The sequence below is a fragment of the Eurosta solidaginis genome, chromosome 3 (assembly GCF_040869045.1).
Source record: "Eurosta solidaginis isolate ZX-2024a chromosome 3, ASM4086904v1, whole genome shotgun sequence".
Taxonomy (NCBI): domain Eukaryota; kingdom Metazoa; phylum Arthropoda; class Insecta; order Diptera; family Tephritidae; genus Eurosta; species Eurosta solidaginis.
Genome location: NC_090321.1, coordinates 167739793 through 167760943, shown reverse-complemented (window position 1 = coordinate 167760943; position 21151 = coordinate 167739793). Strand labels below are relative to the sequence as shown.

Genomic DNA, 21151 nt, shown 5'->3' with positions numbered 1-21151 from the left:
ATTTTTCTCCAAAGAAGACACCCCAAATCGCTACTCATAAACCAAAAACATAATTAGTGACCATTGCTTAAGTATTTAAGGATTATGCAAAACTCTGAAGTTTGTTGTATATTAACTAACATATATTATGAAAAATAAACACGTGCCTTTTAAAAAATTTTTGTACTTCTATATTTACATACTGATATGAGTGCTTTTGGCGGTTACTGAAGCGAGTATGTAAATTAGTTTGACCAGTGGGGTCAATATACCTCTTAAAAATAAAATTATGCTAATCCAATGCTTTTAACACACGAGAAATACCTAAAATTGTGTTTGTTTCAAAAATCACCGCGAACGTTTCACTTCAGTGATCAATTTTTGTAGATATGCAAAACAAACGTTCAAACATTCATATGCACAGATTTACATTAGATTGATTCAACATTTTTTTTTTATTTTTTTGCCTAACACACTAACAATTTCAGTATGGGGTATTCCATAGTGACAGGTGGGACATTTTTACTCGACTTTAACTCAAATTTTAAGTAGTTTTTCATTAACTAGTAGTTATAGAAGTTTTGAAATTTGATTACATAGAGGCGAATATTCAGTGAATGCGAAGGTATCACTTATGTTTGTAATTGTAGGTACTTCACATCCGACCTTAACAAATTGCATCGTTTAAAATTGCATAGGCGGTTCGACAGAGAACCAGTCAAACTCGCAGCCTACGCAGATGACGCTATAGTCATCATAAGCGGCAGATGTCTACCAATAATAAACTCTCTGGTGGATCGGGCGCTTCAGAATGTACATCGCAGGCATGTATTTGGAGTCGGGTTAGCCGCTAACGCGGAAAAAAACCGATCTAATTTTATTTACTAGAATATACATGGTCCTCATTGGACTAAGCCTAAGCTTAGCACAAAATATATAGGAATTATACTAGATAGTAAATTATCATGGAATCTGTATGTGGAAGAGAGGGCGAAGAAAGCCGCCGTGGCTCTGTAAGTATTTAGGAAGATGCTAAGTTGCCCGTGGGGCCTATGCCCCAAACTCTGACATTGGGTATTTACGGCAATTGTCAAACCCATTTTTGGGGGCCTAGTTTGGTGGGCAGATACATACAATAATAATTAAAAAGGGGCACGACGCAAATTGGAAGAGAAACTTGGCTAACATAGCCTCGGAGGTAAATCGCTCCAAGTATTTATTTTCATTTGATTCGCTTTAGGTGATGCAGTTAACCGTAAACATCTTATGGATAACAGATATGCAAAATGAGACGACCCGAAGGTATGACGGGGCCAAACAAATCATTACCGAGTATGTAGGAGTAATTCCAAAAGCGCTAGTACCGAACGGACTGCATGCGTATCTCAAAAAAATATATATCTGTCTGCTACCTTTGGGAAGTTCTTTTCCCGTTAAAATAATAAAATCACTACAGCTTACCTTTAAAATGCCAATTCCGAAGCCAATTTTCCAAGATGTTGGAAACTGTAATTGATGGTTCATACTTTTCGACCTGCAATTCAGGAACGGTTTAACGCTTAAAATAATACATCTTACAAGAATTATTACAAATTCTGATCTACAATTTTATAACGGAAGCAGTACGCGGTTAAGCCACTAAAGGGAATTTAAGAAGTTGTGTAGCGCAACCCTTTCAAGGAGTTGTCAGCGCAATTCATAGCTTCTCCAACCGAAGTGTCAACCTCACCTACGTGCCTAGTCCTTTTTCTCTAGCAGGCGAGGCTCTGGCGACCCCAAAATTCTCATGAAACTAGTTAGTGTGAGGGGATCGTTATGGCCTAAAAGGTTCAACGTGGTCATAGTAAATCGTTCCCGACATGATCGGACTTCTACCTTAATCTCGCTTATTACCGGAACGTATCGGATATATATCCGACAACTTACCATCAACATCAATAGATAAAACTCCCCAAAACCTTCGGAGAGAGTCTTTATCTAACAACAAAAACAAGTCACTTAAAGCACAATACTTGTGAAGCCCATTTTTCTGAGCTTTGGTCTGTAAAACCTTCAAGGGATCTATTTTAGTTTCCAGTTTTTTTATCTAAGGTATTATTCCAAGGTTGAATCTCTTTCGTAACTAAACTGACTTGACGAATAATTAGACTTTTGATTATTTATTTAATTATAATTTTTTTTTAGTCGTATAAAAATACTCTTATGTAATATACAATTTTTAATTTGCTTATACTAAACGATGTTGTTGACTTTTAAAGTTTCCACCCAAAATAGATGCGTTTTTAAAGATTTATATAAAAATATATATACATATATATAAATATGAAAATCCTTAAGTAAATATGTGAATTTGTAAATGCATGTTTGTATATACATACATATATACATATAAACGAATTTACTTTGTACTCATGTAAGGTATATCAACAATGTGTTTCAGGACTTCTGCTTCCTTTTCTTTCTTTTAATGTAAATTTCTACAACTATAATAAAAAAGTTTCACTCTTATAAATTATCTAAGTCTATGTGACTAGCTTTGAAATATGAGTAGGTATCTATTTTTTGGTTATTTCATCATTTTTGATGTTCTCGACTATTTCGGTTAACCGCTGGCAAATGTTCGCGCGGTAACGACTTTTCGAGACTATAAGAATTAACTATTCAAATAGTAAATTGCAGTAGAGCTGTACAAATATCGATGGTGCCATTCGATAGTTCAAAAATTAACTACTATCGATTTTTTTGATATCACTTATTCTTGTTTCAAAAACATTAATAGGCCATTTCGGCACCCCATGGACGATAGGGTTTCGAACCATTTGCTGCAACATAATTTGAGTTATACTCCTGAGTACCCTGCACCGAATAATGCGCCGAACCTGTGTAGTTTAAATCTGTTGTTGCGATGGCCGCTGATGAGTTTCGATGATCCTCATGATCATGAAGTGGGACATTGGTCAAGTTCGCATATGTGACCCCTTGTTGATCGGCATGCGTATGATCTTGAGAGTAATGCTGGGGTTGCGGTTGCGCTTGTGGTGGTTGTGGTTGTTGATGGTGAGCCTCATGTGAGACCGATGTTTGTTGCGGGTGTGGCGTCGCACTTTGTGTTTGATGTGTTGAATGCGGTTGTTGTGAACTTTGCTGACTTGTTGAATGGCTTATAGTTGGCATTGTCTCACTTGACACGGCACCCGACGCAGAAGAGGCACGATTGACCTGTACAGGAGCTGATTGTTGTTGATGTTGTTGGTGCATTTGTTGTTGATGATGGTGTACATGCAACTGGGAAGTGCTAGTCGGTGAGGTACTCAATGTGGGGTAAGGATGTATTGGTGCACCCATATACGCAGGATTTATGCTGGGATGGACGGTAGCTGTCCCAGCATATGATTGATAAGGTGCCACAGTACAACTCGGCTGATATCCACTTGATGCCGAAGCAGTGGTCCAACCGCCAGGACTACTACAACTTTTAACCGATAATTCACGTTGTTGAACGAAATATTGTAAATGCGACATTAGACGTAAGCGCAAAGGATCTTGTATATCCATGCCTTCTATGGTCACTAAGTAGCGAGCCACTTCAGCAGCACACTCACGAAAGCCGATAATATGATAGTCCATAGCAAAACGTTGAGGATCATAACTGAACGATTCGATACCTGCAAGAATAATGTTACAAAAACAACAAAATTAAAAATTTGTACATCATTAATGACATCATGTAAGTAAACCTCTGACAGTGGCTTTTGCGCACAAGTGTTTGCCAATACATACACACACATATGCACATCTTTTCGTACACATAAATGCTCATTTTTCACACACTAACTACCTATCAAATAAAAAAATTTTAATTTTTATTCCCACAATTGTGAAAATTACATATTGCACTACCAACCCCTTTTGTCATGGGAGAGGGTGAGTCCATGGAATATTTGAACAGTGATAGGGACATAAAAAATATTTGCATTACGGGTGAATTAATAGTGCGACAAAGGCACTTAGCCACATATAAACATACATACACATAAAAAAGACACACCGAGGATATAATTCCCTTGATGTTGGCAATTGACTGCTGATCCTGCTAATGGTAGCGGAGGTGGTGGTGGTGGGTTTCATGGGATAGTTACATTCTAGGATTAATATGTGTGATGAATTGAAAGCGTGGGAAATGTTTTTGGGTGGGAAAGTGAATAAAACCAAGTTCTCGCAACCGTTTTAGGCATTAAATCGGGCAAAGGCTATTGTCTCGAGCATACACTCTCACACATACATATGTATGTATGTTGTTAGCGTCAATGTGCTTTTTGAATGAAATATGTATTAATTATAGTCTCATGGCCTATTGTTTGTATAAATACGAAGATAAAATCTTATGTTTATATTGGTTTTCAATTGTTCAAAAAGCTTTGTAATTCCATAATCCAGTCTTGCTAAGTAATAGCTTGTACTTTCTCTTCACAGTTTTGTTAGCGTGTTATGTGCAAAATCCCTGCAAAAATCGTTGGAACATGTGGTCCACTGGAGTACTTACCATTATACTCCAGTGTAATGCAGCAATGGACCAACTCGTGTTTCTACATGAACATATTGTAAGCCGATAATTGCTCGTTTTTAACGATTGTTATCACTACACGATGTTTATTGGACTGTGGGTACTCCATGGATTACTCTGATGTAATGCGGAGCTGGAGTATATGATCCAGTCCTAGGACATCGCAATGTTAATTGGACCATATTTTTTGTATGAATTGTGGTTAATTTTGGAGCACTCGCTTGGTCCATAGCGAGTACTCCATACATGCATGCATGGAGTACTCGCGATTTTTGCAGGGATATTCACTCGCGGAAGAATAAGGTTATTGTAAAGTTATACTAGGTTCAAACACACACCAAATTGGCAATTTATACCATTTGGGCAATTTATTACGCAATTTGTCATATAATAAATTGTAATAATAAATTGCCAATTTAAAAAAAATTGCGTAATAAATTGTTTCAAACTGCAAATGCAACATTGTAAAGTGTGTTTATTGAGTATATTTAAACGTCAATTACGCATGGCTGAACTATATTGTTGGCGCATCTCATCAGCTGATTTTATGTCTTTCATTTCACTGGAGTAGGGATTGTCAAAAGAAGATGGCAAACTCAAAATGAAACCAAAACATTGAACACATTTTCTTACAATGCACAAAAATTTCAAAGTGTTGTGTTTTCAGTCCATTCCATTCACTTAATATCATCACGCACATTTTGACAAGGTGCAACCCTAATAAATAATATTTTGCTAGAAGATCTATGTAAAATAACTTTTTTTCTAATCTAAGTTTTCGTATACTTCTCTTTAAATTCTTAGCAGGTGGCAACCTTTTTAAAACATTTCAAGCTTTTAAGAGAACTTAGAGTGCTGCGTTATATCTTTATAAAAGGTTAGGTTGGTTGAACTGGCCGGTCCATGAGGACCTCACATGGACTGATTGAGTCCGTGGTGTTACCGGAAGTTTGTTTTAACGACCAAACTGAAAAACCCTATCAAAAACTAGAACCTATGTTATAAAATAACTCCGTCCTCTTGGCAAATACTAGAAGCTTCCTATGACTTAAGCCACTTGCTGCTTCTAGATCTGACAGCTGTATCACTCCTAATAGCTGGAGTCTTAGCCTGGCAAGTGCAGGGCACAAGCACAGAACGTGCTCGATCGTTTCCTCTTCCAACCCGCACTTCCTACATATTGTTACGAATATTAGCAAAACTAAGGACTGCTGCCAGCTCTAAGCCGATGCTAAGCAGTGACGTGAATGCACATCAATAATTCAATCATCATGTATCTACATAAACGAAACAATAACTGTCTACATATATGTACCATGTACGTGTACGAGCAGCAGAGAGTCAATGCACAAATACATGCATATATCTGAGATACTCCTATAAGTATGCAATGAGAAAAAACTATAAAATTGTGCAATTGTAGTTACAGCTGCGAAGTTTGAGAGCTACTGGACTAGTAGATTCTGGAAGCGTCTAGAAGATGCGAACGAGAAAACCAAAGAGTATAAAAGGCGACAGATGTAGAGGCGCTGGAATCCAGTTTGAGTTGAGCTATCAATCAGTTAGTAATTAAGCACGCGATCTGGCGGCCAATAGTAGAGTTTCATTTGAGTTATGAATCAGTTTGGTTATTAAGCGAGCGAGTAGCAAAGTATAAGTGTTATTGTGAAGTACTTTAATAAAGGCCATTTTTCCATTATTCAAAATTGGAGTTATTTATTCAACAGTTTAGCGATACGAACCTAGCAAAAGGGCAAATAAGAGGATTTGCAGTAAAATCGTTACAATTGGTGTCAGAAGAGGAATTGTTGAATAAATTCCAGAAGACAACAAGGACATGGCAAAGTTCAATGAATTGAAGATCCAGCAACTAAAGAAGGAGTTGGAGAGCCGTGGATTGAATACAAGCGGCGTTAAACTTGAACTCAAGCACGGCTACGAGAGGCAATGGAAGCAGAAGTAATTGATGTGGAAGAGTATGTTTTTCATCTTGATGGCGAGGAGACAACAAAAATTGAAGAGAAAAACGAAACATCGCAGACGGTTACCAGCACAGACTTGAACATGATTTTAGCTGCAATATCTGCTCAAACATCGGCAGTGTCATCTTAACTGGAAGAGCAGAAGACATATATGGCATCACAATTGGAAACACAGGAGACACGCATTTCAGAAATGTCGACACAGATAACATCCAAGATGGAAACTCAACTGGAAGAACAGAAGACATATATGGCATCACAATTGGAAGAACAGAAAACACACATGGCGTCACAAATTGCAGAACAATTAAAAGAACAAGAGGCACGCATAACATTACAGCTCGAAACACAAGAAGAACGTATCTCAACAAAGCTGGAGGCACAGGAAACAAAATTCTCATCGCAGCTGGAGGCTGTTAGTGAACGACAAAATAAAGTGGAGGCCGAGATGGATGCTTTGAAAGATCGGATTCAGGAGTTACAATTGAACCGTCTAATCACTTCAACGTCTAATCTGAAAGTAAAATCCCCAACGTTTGATGGTTCTGTTACATTCCAGGTATTTAAGCTCCAATTTGAGAAGACGTCGGCAGCGAACAACTGGAATGCTGAAGATAAAGTTGCAGCTCTGTTCGTGGCATTGAAAGGGCCAGCAGCCGAAATCCCACAAACGATTCCCGAAGGAGAGCGGAACAACTATGAAGCATTGATGGCCGCTGTCGAGAGACGTTATTGAAGCGAGCATAGGAAACAGATATTCCAAATTGAGTTGCAAAACCGTCACCAAAGAGCGAATGAGACTTTGCAGGAGTTTGCCTCGGATTTTGAAAGGTTGGCTCATCTCGCAAATGCGGACGCACCCGTGGAATACACCGAGAGGGTAAAAATCCAGAGTTTTATAAATGGCATACGGGACGTGGAAACGAAGCGAGCTACATACGCAAATCCAAAGCTCACATTTGCTGAAACGGTATCACATGCATTGACTCAGGAAACGGCCTCACTATTGAGTAAACCAGCATACAAAGCTCATCGTGTGGAAGTGGAAAGACTAGATTGGGTAGACACAATTTTGGAAGCACTGAAGGGATCACAACAGAAAAATGCCGGAGTTATTAAATGTTTCAAGTGCGGCAACCCAGGTCACATTGCACGTCATTGCGATCTTGTTCCTAATAGTTCCAACAATGTGGGTGGCCGTAAACGCAAAGCTGGAGGAGATGAGCAAGAGCGTGTCAGAGGTAAAGAACGGAAACTTGCCCCAGCTATTGAATGTCCTGTGATATCTGTATCGCAAATTGGTAGAAAATCGAGTAGTCTTAACATCAGAGGGAATGTGGATGGCAAAGAACGTGTACTGACTGTAGATACGGGCCCATCTCATTCCTTGATTCGATCTGATATGGTCTACAGGAGAGTAAAGTCATTACCTGGAGCAAGGTTGCGTAAGGCCACAGGCGAGTATAATCAAGTCCAAGGCGAAGTGGTATGTGAGGTATTAATTGGAAAAGTCATGGTTCTACACAAATTCGTTGTGGCGGAGATCGTTGATGAAGTCATATTGGGAGTGGACTTCTTGGTTGACCATGACATCAGGATCGATATGCGGAGACAAATTATGCTTTATAAGAACCAGGACATACCACTTAACTTTAGTTTGGAAAAAGGGTTCAGCAGTAATCGGGTACTGGTAGAAAAGACTTTACAAATACCACGAAAGTCAAAGGCAAAGGTTGATAGATCGAATGGGCCAAATAAATCGAAATCAAAAGTACCTGTGAGAGAAACACTGGCATTGACAAAACCTAAAAGACGCAGGAAAACGAAGCAAAGAATTTCCGAGAAAGAATGCGAGGGTAGTTTCAAGCCAGAGCACACTACTGTGGGGAAACGTGGGAACGATACTGATTATGCGAAGCCAATCCGTCAAGCGCACGCTCTACGAAGTAGTTCATTGGCCAAACAACAGAGTGTGAAGGAACGAACCAGGGTATTGAGTAGTACGATGAAACACAGGTACCATGAGAACAATAATTCGAAAGGTTTCTTGGCGGGAGATTTGGTACTGTTATACAACCCTCACCGGCGGAAAGGTGGTCCATCCAAATTTCGGTGCAGTTGGGAAGGCCCGTACAAGGTTGTGAAGAAGATCAGTGATACCATCTACCGCATACAAAGCATTGAGAAAACACGGAGTAGAAGAGTGGTACATTTGGCGATGCTAGCAGCGTTTAGATCGAGAGATTTGTCTGATCGGGACGATCAGACTTAGGTGGAGGGCAGTGTTACGAATATTAGCAAAACTAAGGAGTGCTGCCAGCTCTAAGCCGATGCTAAGCAGTGACGTGAATGCACATCAATAATTCAATCATCATGTATCTACATAAACGAAACAATAACTGCGTCTACATATATGTACCATGTACGTGTACGAGCAGCAGAGTCAATGCACAAATACATGCATATATCTGAGATACTCCTATAAGTATGCAATGAGAAAACTATAAAATTGTGCAATTGTACTTACAGCTGAGAAGTTTGAGAGCTACTGGACTAGGAGATTCTGGAAGCGTCTAGAAGATGCGAACGAGAAAACCAAAGAGTATAAAAGGCGACAGATGTAGAGGCGCTGGAATTCAGTTTGAGTTGAGCTATCAATCAGTTAGTGATTAAGCACGCGATCTGGCTGCCAATAGTAGAGTTTCATTTGAGTTATGAATCAGTTTGGTTATTAAGCCAGCGAGTAGCAAAGTATAAGTGTTATTGTGAAGTACTTTAATAAAGGCCATTTTTCCATTATTCAAAATTGGAGTTATTTATTCAACAGTTTAGCGATACGAACCTAGCAAAAGGGCAAATAAGAGGATTTGCCGCAAATTCGTTGGGACCTCTACGGAGCAAGCTTCAAGTGATGCGCCCTTTTTAGCTAGTTCATCCGCCTTTTCATTCCCCTCTATTCCCATATGCCCTGGGATCCAATATAGATGTATGCTTCTCCCTGTCCCGATCCTCTCCAGAGACTGCTTACACCTAACACGCATTTAGATAATGTGCTATGCGAGATTATTGCCTTAATTGCTGATTGACTGTCAATATAAAAGTTAACACGGTTGCTGCTTAAGCTATTCTCCTCCAGGGTTTCTACTGCTTTCGTTACGGCTAATATTTCCGCTTGGAAAACGCTACAGTAATCAGGCAGCTTGTAGGATCTGCTTATTTCCGAATCAGCACAGTATACCGCACACCCTACTCCTTCCACTACTTTGGAACCATCTGTGTACACATGTATAGCCTCGTCCGCCATTTTCGCACCCTTGCGCCAAACGTCCACCTATATTGTGGCCTTAAGATCTCCCTCGAAGTGCAGATAGGGACTCAGATAGTCTGTTCGTCTTGTTATTGATGACCCTATATTACTATGGCCATATGGTCGGCGCTCAAGCTGCCCCGAGGCACCGAGCCTGGTTGCAGTTGTTAATCCTATGTTCTTTGCTACCAGGTCTACAGGTGGAATGTGCAGAATGGCATACAGTGCAGCCGTCGGGGTTGTGTTCAGGGCTCCCGTAATGCTAAGCATCGATGGTCTGCATACCACCTCTAATTTTTTGAGGTATGTTGTTTTTTGTCAGGCTTTCCACCAAACAAGAACTCCATAGTATAGAACAGGGCTTACAATCGCTTTAAAAACCCAGTGATAAAAAGAGGGCGATAAGCCCCACGTATACCCCAGCATTCTTTTACATGCATGAAGTGCCGTTGAGGCCTTCTTCACCCTCTCCTCCACGTTGAGCTTCCATGACAGCTTCCTGTCTAGGATGAATCCTAGATATTTTGTACAAGGTTTCTCCTGTAGAGTCACCACCCCTCCCAACTTAGGCCTGGTCCAATTTGGGACCTTGTACCTCTTTGTAGACAAGACCATATCCGTCTTCTCCGCATTGACTTTCAACCCGACATTAGATGCCCAGGTATGAATATCCCGGAGCTCCCGATCCATCAAAGAACTAACCGTTGGAAGGCACTTTCCACTTATGACAATTGCAACGTCATCTGCGTAAGCCGTAAGTTTTACGGGTCCCTCATCGAATCGCCTGAGCAGTTGGTTGATGACCAGGGTCCACAGCAGAGGTGAAAGCACCCTTCCCTGCGGCGTGCCCCTGTCCACTGATTTCGTGGCCTCGTACAATCCCCATTGTGATGTAATCTTCCTTCAATTTAACATGCAGCCGATCCATCTTGTTAAGGCTGGATGTACTTCAATGAAATTAAGACTATCCATAATCGCCCATTTAGAAACTTTATTGAAAGCCCCGGCAATGTCCAAGAAGACTCCTAGAACATATTCCTTATATTCCAGAAATTTCTCTATATGCTTATTACCACCCTATGCAATGCGGTGTCTAACGACTTGCCTTTGGTGTACGCATACTGTGTTGTGGAGAGCAGCTTTTTATCCATGTTAGACTTTATGTACACATCTATCATCCTCTCAAAGGTTTTGAGCAGAAATGATGTTAAGCTGATGGGTCTATAGTATTTGAGATACACGTGACCGATCTTCCCCGCCTTTGGTAGGAAAGCTACACGAGCAGTTCTCCAAGAGTGCGGTACATGGTTCAGCCTTATGCACCCATTTTAAGCCATTCCACGACCGCCATACTTGAAACTTGTAGCATGGCCGGGAATATACCATCTGGGACCGGCGATTTAAACTTAGAAAACGTCTTCACTGCCCATTCGATCTTGGTATCGGTCACCAAGCCCGGCACTACCCGCTCCGTGTTCGAAGTGTGAGTGATGTCTGGTGGCTCTTCTGAACTGTCTCTCGATGGGAAATGTGTGTCAAAAAGCACCTCAAGGGACTCCTTACTATTACGTGACCATTCCCCGTACTCTTTCTTTATTAGTCCCCTTGCTAGGACTTTTTTCAACCGTGCTGTTTCGCTGGAGTACTCTATGTCCGTACAGAAACTTTTCCATGAGATTCTCTTCGCCCTGGAAATTTCACGCTTGTAGATCCTCAGTAGATCCCTGTACTCGTCCCGACTCTCTTTGTACAAAATTCCAACAAATTGGTTAAGGGTTTTTCTAGAGAGTCAGATGACCCTAAGTCACAACCCGACCTAGATATATTTCAATAGAAACAAGATATAAAAAACTTTTTGTCTTATACTCATTTTGGCATAACTCACATAAATTACAAAATTCATATATGTGGTGGCAAACTGACAAAATTAAATTTTTTACATAAATACCTTTCATTTAATATTCCTATTTACACATTTCATTAAATATTTTTATAAATTTCAAATATGTGGCTGTTGGCGCAGCTTATCGAATAAGTAACAGTTTGCAGTTTTTCTTAAATAAATTTACTTTGTATAATGTGGTAACACTAACAGTCAATTGGTCGAAAAGGAAATTTTAAGCTAAAAGTTGTAAAATTTATGTATTGCAATGTCCTAAAAGAATGTCTCCAAAATATTGGTCTGTTATGGCAGCCATTAATTTGCAAAATATTTTACCGGCATTCGTGACTGACATATCGGAGAGAACACACAAAAGTGTAAGTAGAGATCATTATTGTATTTATTCGTTATTAATGTTAATAATTCGTGCAGGAAATAAAACATTGCATTCATATCATTTCATCATCAAAGAATGTGTGGATGTTTTTATTTGCTCCAGGCCACGTATCGAAACAACAGTGGCAATATTTTAAACACAGCCTAAGCAACAAAACCCAAGTAAAAAAAAAGTATAAAATGAATGGTGCAACCTGCAGTCAACCCTTCATTCATATGGGTCAAGTCGTATTTGAGTTGGTAGCGGATTTGTAGATAACCAAACCTCCGAAGAGATTTAGGCCGAGCATCCCTTCAAATTAGCGTATTTTAGTTTTTCCTGCGAATTGGCGGGACGGGACCTTCTTGCTTTACCCCGAATCCGAACGACATCTGAAAGGCAGATGAGTTTTCACTGAGAAGCTTTTCATGACAGAAATTTACTATTGCCTACCACCACACCGCGGCAAAAATAAATAAAATACTCCAATTCGAAGTTTTTTCGTTAAAATGAGGCATAATTTCTTTTTGTTTAACACTAATAACGGTATATCTTCTTTGATGTTTAAGAATGTCCAATGAAGTGGCAATCTTTTAAAAGTACCGCAGTGGCAACACCTAAGTGAGAAGGTGAATGTACAAATATACAACAGTTGATCGTTTAAAGAAAGGATGCTTCTAAGAGGCTACAATTGTTCTTAGCAAAGTGGAAGGGTGGCAGATGGTATTCTTAATTGACTCGCCCATCTGATTTCAGAATGGCGATATTTTCGAGGGCAACTGCTTGACTAAAAAACTGGCAAACAAATATTTTCCTCACAAAAACTCTTACTACCTAAAATCTCATTTAAAAATAAACCCGCGAAATATTGCACCCAAACCCGAACAACCGCCAAATAAAATGAAATATTCCCGAAATCCCGTAAAACCCCTAACTTCTTAAAAAAAAAACTTTAACAGAAGTACGAGAAGCGTTATGGAGCTAAGATCAAGTCCCACGACCGGACTGCTTTTCAAGAATGAACTTTCAGAAGCATAGAAGCAGCGAGATCATTGTGAGTTTATTCTTGCCAAGAAGGAATCAACATGGCTCGTAAAGCACAAATACACATCCGCCGGCCGAGAGGCGACGCAGAGTAGATAAACGGTACATCGGCGCATCTTTTTACATATCGTGATATAATGCTATTTTTTATGCCATTAGTTCGCAAAAAGGAATTCACCATGAGAATATATATGAGAAATTTCGACGTGGTGAACTCTGTACTCGCACGATGACTTCACTTGTTGTTCGACACTCTTTGGCAGAGGTTTCTTTACACTGAAGCACTGGGATTCTGGATGCTGGGAAGATACCCAACAAGGCCATAATAATATCCTCACCCATATTCGGGTGGTGGGTTTGGCCCCAAATAGGGCGAAATTCAGTTATCATTGCGTATGTGGAAGTGCAATCACTTATAATTTTTGGCGAGCCATGGCTTAGAGCCTGAATCCAGCCCCCAATTTCCAACCTTCGCTAACGCTAAAACTTCATCGCCAAAAATATTTAAAACAGGTATCAAGTGCACAGAAAAGTATGCAACACTTATGCGCAGCAAGTATGCACACCTAGAGCTTCTAGGAAAGTGACGTCGACGAAGGTATGAGTTCGAAGTCGCAGGCCTATAGCTTCGGTGCTGGCATATAGTTTAAGGATCAGGAGGCGTGTTAGCGACTGGTAGCCGGGAGTGCTACTGTTCGCACTTCGGAATATAAAACCGCCGAAAAACCCGGAGGCGCTCTCTGGCGCGATCAACAATAGGCCAGCATTGATCCTGATCGTTAAAACTGTGCCACGAGACTTATGACTATTAATATACCATTAAAAGCGGCCGTAAGTCGCCTTTGTGCGTGACCAGCAAGGAGCCACAAATGATTTAAAGAAATCGGTTCGACAACGAGTATAAGGAGTTTGCGCAGAACATCTCTTTGGTGAAACAATGCTTTACACGGGACATACAGGCAAAAGTGTGACAATTTTAAGTATTTCTATTTTTTTCGGCAGACGCAGCAGTACCAGTCACTAAGCCGGGGTTAGGTTCAAAGCCGACCTGGAGTAAGTGAATGAAAGACAGTCCCTCCGCAAGGAGCTACTTCTGAAATTTTTTGAACGATTCACGAGATTTTGGGGCAAAAACCCCGGTTGAGTATAAGCAAGACCTTTCCTAAATATTTTTTTTAAATAGAAAATTAAGTTTCGTAAAGTACGCCGGCTCACCGCCGCCGATAAAGGCATCGGCGTTAACCTCTAGTAGCAATTCTAGTAGCAATCTAGAGGACCTCCCTTATTCATTGCTTACTTTTCCTGTGATATTGATCCCATGAAGGATAATCTCCTGATTAGTCAAATTTGATAAGCCTTGAGCTCCTTTACTACTGTGATTTTTTTTTGGGTTTTTTTTTTATAGAATTTTTGTATGCTTACATTTTTTGCGAAGTTCGAAAAAAAAAACAGTTGTATATATCTAATTTTCTTTGGGAGTAAATAATTTTTTTTGGCAATTCCAGCAGTCGATGTGAAATAAAAGATACATTACCGCCAGCAAACATTTTTTCATAAATCAACGGTATAGTGATTTCAAACGCAAAACTGCTTGCGCTAGAAAACGGCATACTCGAAAAATTTCTAAAATGCTTGAAAACTGAATTAAATTATATATATTTGGTTATTTTTCAATAAGATACATACAATTTCGTGATTTAGCATTAAGATTAAAATTTTTTGTAGAAATGTAAGCTTTAAATTAAATGCATTTGGTTTTCGTTTTGTTTGCGTGAATCGCATTTTCATTGAATGTTGTAAATTTGTTTCTTTTAAAGTTTATATAACAGGTGGATAAAAAAATCAGAAGTAAACATATTCAAATTTTGTGCTGTATCTGGCTTTCGAACCCGCATAAGACTTGTCATCTAAAGAAAAAAAAATACGACATTCAAATGAGCAGAAAAGGTGAATCACCCACACTTTTTTGTTTTTGTAATTAACACCTAAATTTTACTTATGATTTGGAGCGTTACTTCGAAAAAAGGGGAAATCACATTTCTGCTTATGGCTCAATCTTTTCAAAAATTTTTGTTTGATCCAATACCAAAAAAAAAAAATTCTTTTGTCGTGTTTATAGTGTTATGAAAGAAGTTTTCTCGAAGTACACCATAAAGCGGCGGTAAAATTTGAAACAGCTTTTATTCTGTCACTTTTTAAAGTGGTATACAATTTAATGTTCTAAATTCATTTTTATTAAAAAGTTGTATGAAGAAATAAGAGTTAAAAACCTTTTTTAATTCGAAGGCACTTCACTTACATTCACTAAAAAAAATTTTTAAACGTACTTCGACTTCAAAAAGGTGCCTATTTTTCACTTTCTTTGGAGCATTGCAAGAAAGTCATGTTAACGGTAGTCTGCATTTAAACAGTTATTTCGAAAATAAGGTTTCCCATCGTTTCTACGCTTCGCTTTCTACATATTTTTAATGCTGGATCTCGAAATTATACGTCTGTGTTTCCGAGCACTTTAGATGACAAAATTTAATCTACACTTTGCGATGAATTATCGCAAGATTTGTCTTTTTTGGGTATATTTTCAAAATTTTTGTATCACCAACTCAGAAGTCCTTTAGTTAGTTAATTCACTATTTCATATTTTAGTTCACTTTTATGATTTACTTATATGGGTGTGCATTTGTGTTTGTGTGTGTGGTCAAATCTCTCATTCACATATTTACTATCACTGACTAACCTTTTGACTGTATATTTTTCAAATGTTCCACTGTTAGTTGTAATATTTCAGCTTTTTCCAATTTTGCAGATCCTTGCTTTTCATAAGCCGTAGGCACAAGACGTTTTAATTCGGTGAGTGACGAATTTATGCGATCCCGGCGCTTTTTCTCAATAACACCTCGGCGTTTCTTACGAGTTAACAATTGACAGCTTCCCGTTTCACTCGGTGAGATTCTTTATTTTAAAATAAAAAAAATTGTATTTAATACACTTTCAGTGGTTTTGTAACAAAAAAAAAAAAAAATAATAATAATATAACTTACTGCTCTTTCGAGGACTCCTCCGAATAGAGTTCATCACAATCACTTTCGGATAAGGCGCGTTTTAAGCTATGATTTTGGGGTGGTGGAGCCCAATGGGTTTGCGGTGCAGCTGGTACAGATGAAACTCCATAGCCCCAATGTACTGGCGTCGCATTATGTAGATTATGTTCCATTGTAGTATAGCGAAGTACAAAAATCAATAATACACAAAACAGAACGAACAGGTTAAAAATTCAAATTGTGGTCAAGTTGCAACTTCTTTGGAAACCAACTATATATTTATTTTTGTTTGATTATTAACAGAGCTAGTAGAAACACGTGACTTATCGTGTGTACGAACGGCGTTCGACTGATTTTGCAGCGCATGACCAACGCGCGACCTGCATGTGCCAATACATATATCCTGAACCCTTGAAGCGCTTTTTATGAATCCTGTACTAAGCCAACTCTAGCGCCACCAATAAAATCTAAACTCAAACCACCCTCTGATGAGAATGTGCCGGCCGACTTTATCAAACAAAAGGTGGCCACACCACTGCCTGTAGCTATGGCACAATAGAGCGAACATTGACCGTCGCTCAGCACACGACAACGCTGACGTCTAAGCCGGCAGCAAACTGAGAAGCAACATTGTGAAGGACGTTGGATGTAAAGGGTTTGAGTTGAGAGGACGTTGATCCTCGAGAATGAACAAAGAATGTGAGAGCGCAAAGCATATGCTCTCGCAATGTCAATTCACTATTGGTGATTTGTTGCGGTGGTAAGTCCATGCTATATTATATACATAAAATAAATATAAGGAAATATATACACACAAACATAGCTACATGTGTATAATGATATAACTAATAATTGTTTACATATCAGTTTATAAAGGAGCATTCAAATGCGGGGGTTGTTTATAAGATAAAAGAGAGCGTAACAAGTTATAAGGTGTTTTCATATGTTAGCTTGTGGTTGTTGTTTACTATACATACATACGTACATACATAGAAATTCATACTTTCATACACACATACCTACATGCATCCATATGCATTTACGTTTGATTTCAATAACGATTTGCGTCTGCCGATTGATATGAGAAGGGTGTGGTGATGCAGCGACATTTTGCTGCTATCCATCGATACTGTGCCCACTTGACATAACATCTCCAGAGACAAAGCTCCGCACTTGTGTCACCGCTGTTAGCGCAGCCTAACTTCCGCGCACCGGCCTGCTTATCTATCTCGTGGTGTTGCTGCATGCAAACGTTTGGAGCACGCGACACGAACTAACGCCGGTCGTGTGCGGCCCCAACAAGTGTATTGTCCTACATATGCCAGCCACTTTTCAAGGTCACCGAATCTCCTCTATATTCTCTCATTGCAAATTATCAGAATTAGTAATCTTGCGTTCAGGTTTCTCTGTGCATGCTGGTTATCCAAAGTAAATAAAACACGTCGTTGATTCCGATTAAAGGCGCCCGGCCTGCATTGTGAAATATAGATAAAAGTGTGTTACAGCACGCGACTAGGTCAATTCTGAAAGATAGGTCATGTAATGCATTTAAATATTTAAATCAAATTTGTATGAACAAACATAAATACTTAAAATGTAGGCAAGTACGTATGTGAGGCATAGAATACTATAAATATTGTATTGATTTCTTTGATCTGGATGGAGGAAGTGTGTTGTTGTTGTAGGTGCGACTACTCACAAGTTAGCATTAATATCCTCTAACGCGAGTCTAGGAAAACTTGCAGTTTCAACAGGGGTGGATCAGAGGCAAAGGGGTGTTAGAGGCGTTCCGCATTGCAATTGAAAAGATGGTTGGTGTCATGTGGGGACACGTTACAAGCAGGACATACGTTAAGTATGTCGGAGCTTCCTATCATACGTGTGGGCGCGTCCTCGCCAGCATCTCACCCCATGCTGTCTTCTTGTAAATCAGAATATCACAGATTGTGGTAGGCATTCACATCGCGTATAATAATGCGGTTTTAACCAGTGAGTAGTGCGCCGATGTCAGGGCATTATTCACTGGAGCAGCAGGTGACAGGGGGGATGTTGGTGTTGATAACTTCTAACTTTTTGCATGGTCTGACCGAACAGATATGCCTTGACCTTCAAGGACACTGTCCCTGCGACCGATGTAGCGATCAAATAGATTTACACTGAGTGGTGGATTATAAATGCGAGTTTGCCCCCATTTCCACTATTCTAAGGGGCAGACTACGGGACGTCCTTGGGCGTCAACAGCAAGGTTCCAACAAGTAAAGAAGGCTAAGTTCGGGTGTAACCGAACATTACATACTCAGTTGAGAGCTATGGAGACAAAATAAGGAAAATCACCAAGTAGGAAAATGAACCTATGGTAACCCTGGAATGTGGTTGTATGACATGTGTATCAAATGGAAGGTATTAAAGAGTATTTTAAGAGAGAGTAGGCCATAGTTCTATGGATGGACGCCATTTAGGGATATCGCCATAAAGGTGGACCAGGGCTGACTCTAGAATTTGTTTGTACGATATGGGTATCAAATGAAAGGAGTTACTGAGCATTTTAAGAGGGAGCGGGCCTTATGTCTATCGGGGTGACTGTAGAATGTGTTTGTACGATATGGGTATCAAATGAAAGGTGGTAATGAGTATTTTAAAAGAGAATGGGTTTTAGTTCTATAGGTGAACGCCTTTTCGAGAAATCGCCATAAAGGTGGACCAGGGGTGACTCTAGAATATGTCTGTACGATATGGGTATCAAATGAAAGGTGTTAATGAGTATTTTCAAAGGGAGTGATCCTTAGTTCCATAGGTGGACGCCGTTTCGAGATATCGCCATAAAGGTGGACCAGAGGTGACTCTAGAATGTGTTTGTACGATATGGGAATCAAATGAAAGGTGTTACTGAGCATTTTAAGAGAGAGTGGGCATTAGGGCTATAGGTGGACGCCTTTTCGAGATGTCGCCATTAGGGTGGGCCAGGGGTGACTCTAGAATGTTTGTACGATATGGGTATCAAACAAAAGGTGTTACTGAGCATTTTAAGAGGGAGTGGGCATTAGGTCTATAGGTGGACGCCTTTTCGAAATATCGCCATTAGGGTGGGCCAGGGGTGACTCTAGAATGTGTTTGTACGATATGGGTATCAAATGAAAGGTGTTACTGAGCTTTTTAAAAGGGAGTAATCCTTAGTTCTATAGGTGGAAGCCTTTTCGAGATATCGCCATAAATGTGGACCAAGGGTGACTCTAGAATGTTTGTACGATATGGGTATCAAACGAAAGGTGTTACTGAGCATTTTAAGAGGGAGTGGGCATTAGGTCTATAGGTGGACGGTTGCGAAAATGCACCGAAATGCGCGCTATGTGGGGGACAACATTCAGCAGGCAGTTTTAAATGCCCACAACGAGAGGGCAGCAAAATGACTGTCTCATGAGGGTATTGCAGCTCAATTTAAACCATTGCGAGGCAGCCCAAGAGCTATTATCCCAAACAGTCTAGCAAGGAGGATATGACATAGTGGTACTCTCTGAACAATACAAAAATCGCCAGGAGCAGGGTTGGCTCTCAGAATCAGCAGGGAAAGCCTCAATTTGGGCACCAGGGAAATTTCTCCCACAGGAAATTATGACGCCAACGGTAGCAGGATTCACGTGGGCAAAAATCAACGGTATATACGTCTTCAGTTGCTATGCCCCTCCGAGCATGACCATCGCCGAGTTCGAAGACATGATATACGGGATCACCATTGAAGCACGAGGTAAACACCCGCTTTTAGTGTGTGGAGACTTCAATGCATGGTCATCTGTGTGGGGAAGTAGACGAACCAACGAAAGAGGGAGAGTTCTCCTCGAAAGTCTTACTTCTTTGAGGCTAGAACTCCTAAATGAACCAGGGATATATACCTTCGATACATACCAGACGATCCATTATAGATCTCACCTTCGCTAGCAGCGAAATAGCAAGACGAGCAAAATGGTCCATAAGCAACGTCTACACACACAGCGACCATAAAGCTATTAGCGTAGAGCTGCTCGAAACTCCACGAACGGTAGCAGCAAGACATCGACAAAGTAGGAAATGGAAACAGCACCTTTTCGACCCACAAATATTTGACATTATCTGGAAGGACGCCATAGTACGAGAATCGCATGCGGAAGACCAGTCGGTTCAAATCACTAAGTTGCTATGTATGGCATGTGATGCTGCCATGCCCAGAAGTCGCGGAAAAGCACAACGCACTCCGGTATATTGGTGGAATGACGAAATTGCGGAAGAGCGTAGAAAATGCCACAAAGCACGAAGAACAGCGCAGAGGGCACGCTCATCACCACGATATGCAGAGCTACACAGCACCTATGTCGCACAAAGAAAGGCACTTAAAAATGCCATAAAAAAGAGCAAGAAGTTATGCTTTAGGGAACTGCTGGATAATGTCGACCTAGATCCTTGGGGATCAGCCTACAGAACTGTGATGGCCAAAGTTAAAGGACCGATATCATAGCAACCTACGTGCACGATACTGATGAATATTATTGTTGAAACACTTTTCCCGGCGCAAGATCGCTGGACTTATCCAAGCGAGGATCTAGAAAGTACGGAAATTCCGCAAATTACAGAGCAAGAGGTGCTGGACGCTGCAAAAAGAGTTGCTGATAACAAATCCCCAGGACCCGACGAAGTACCAAACATAGCCCTTAAAGCCGCGATTACAACTAGGGCTACATTATTTACTGATCTTTTTAATGCCTGTACGCAAGAAGGCGTGTTTCCTCGCCCGTGGAAACGACAAAGACTTGTCCTATTGCTGAAACGTGGTAAACAGCCGGACCAACCATCCTCATATAGGCCACTTTGTATGCTGGATTCCCTAGGGAAGATTTTCGAGCGTATAATTAGTGAGCACCTACAGCTGACTCTAGAAAGACCAGGTGGCTTATCGAATAGTCAATATGGATTTCGCAAATCAAGATCCACCGTAGATGCAATACAAACAG

The 21151-nt window shown here is 40.1% G+C and overlaps 1 protein-coding gene across 1 annotated transcript; it reads right to left on the bottom strand.

The window, feature by feature from the left end:
- Positions 1 to 2751: 2751 nt before the first annotated feature.
- On the bottom strand, positions 2752 to 16366 carry Hey (Hairy/E(spl)-related with YRPW motif). The gene is made up of 3 exons (XM_067777767.1): positions 16173 to 16366; positions 15869 to 16083; positions 2752 to 3644 (listed from the first exon to the last, which is right to left on the bottom strand). The coding sequence occupies exons 1-3, from the start codon at positions 16343 to 16345 to the stop codon at positions 2752 to 2754; spliced, it is 1281 nt and encodes a 426-aa protein (XP_067633868.1). The 5' UTR covers positions 16346 to 16366.
- Positions 16367 to 21151: the final 4785 nt, after the last annotated feature.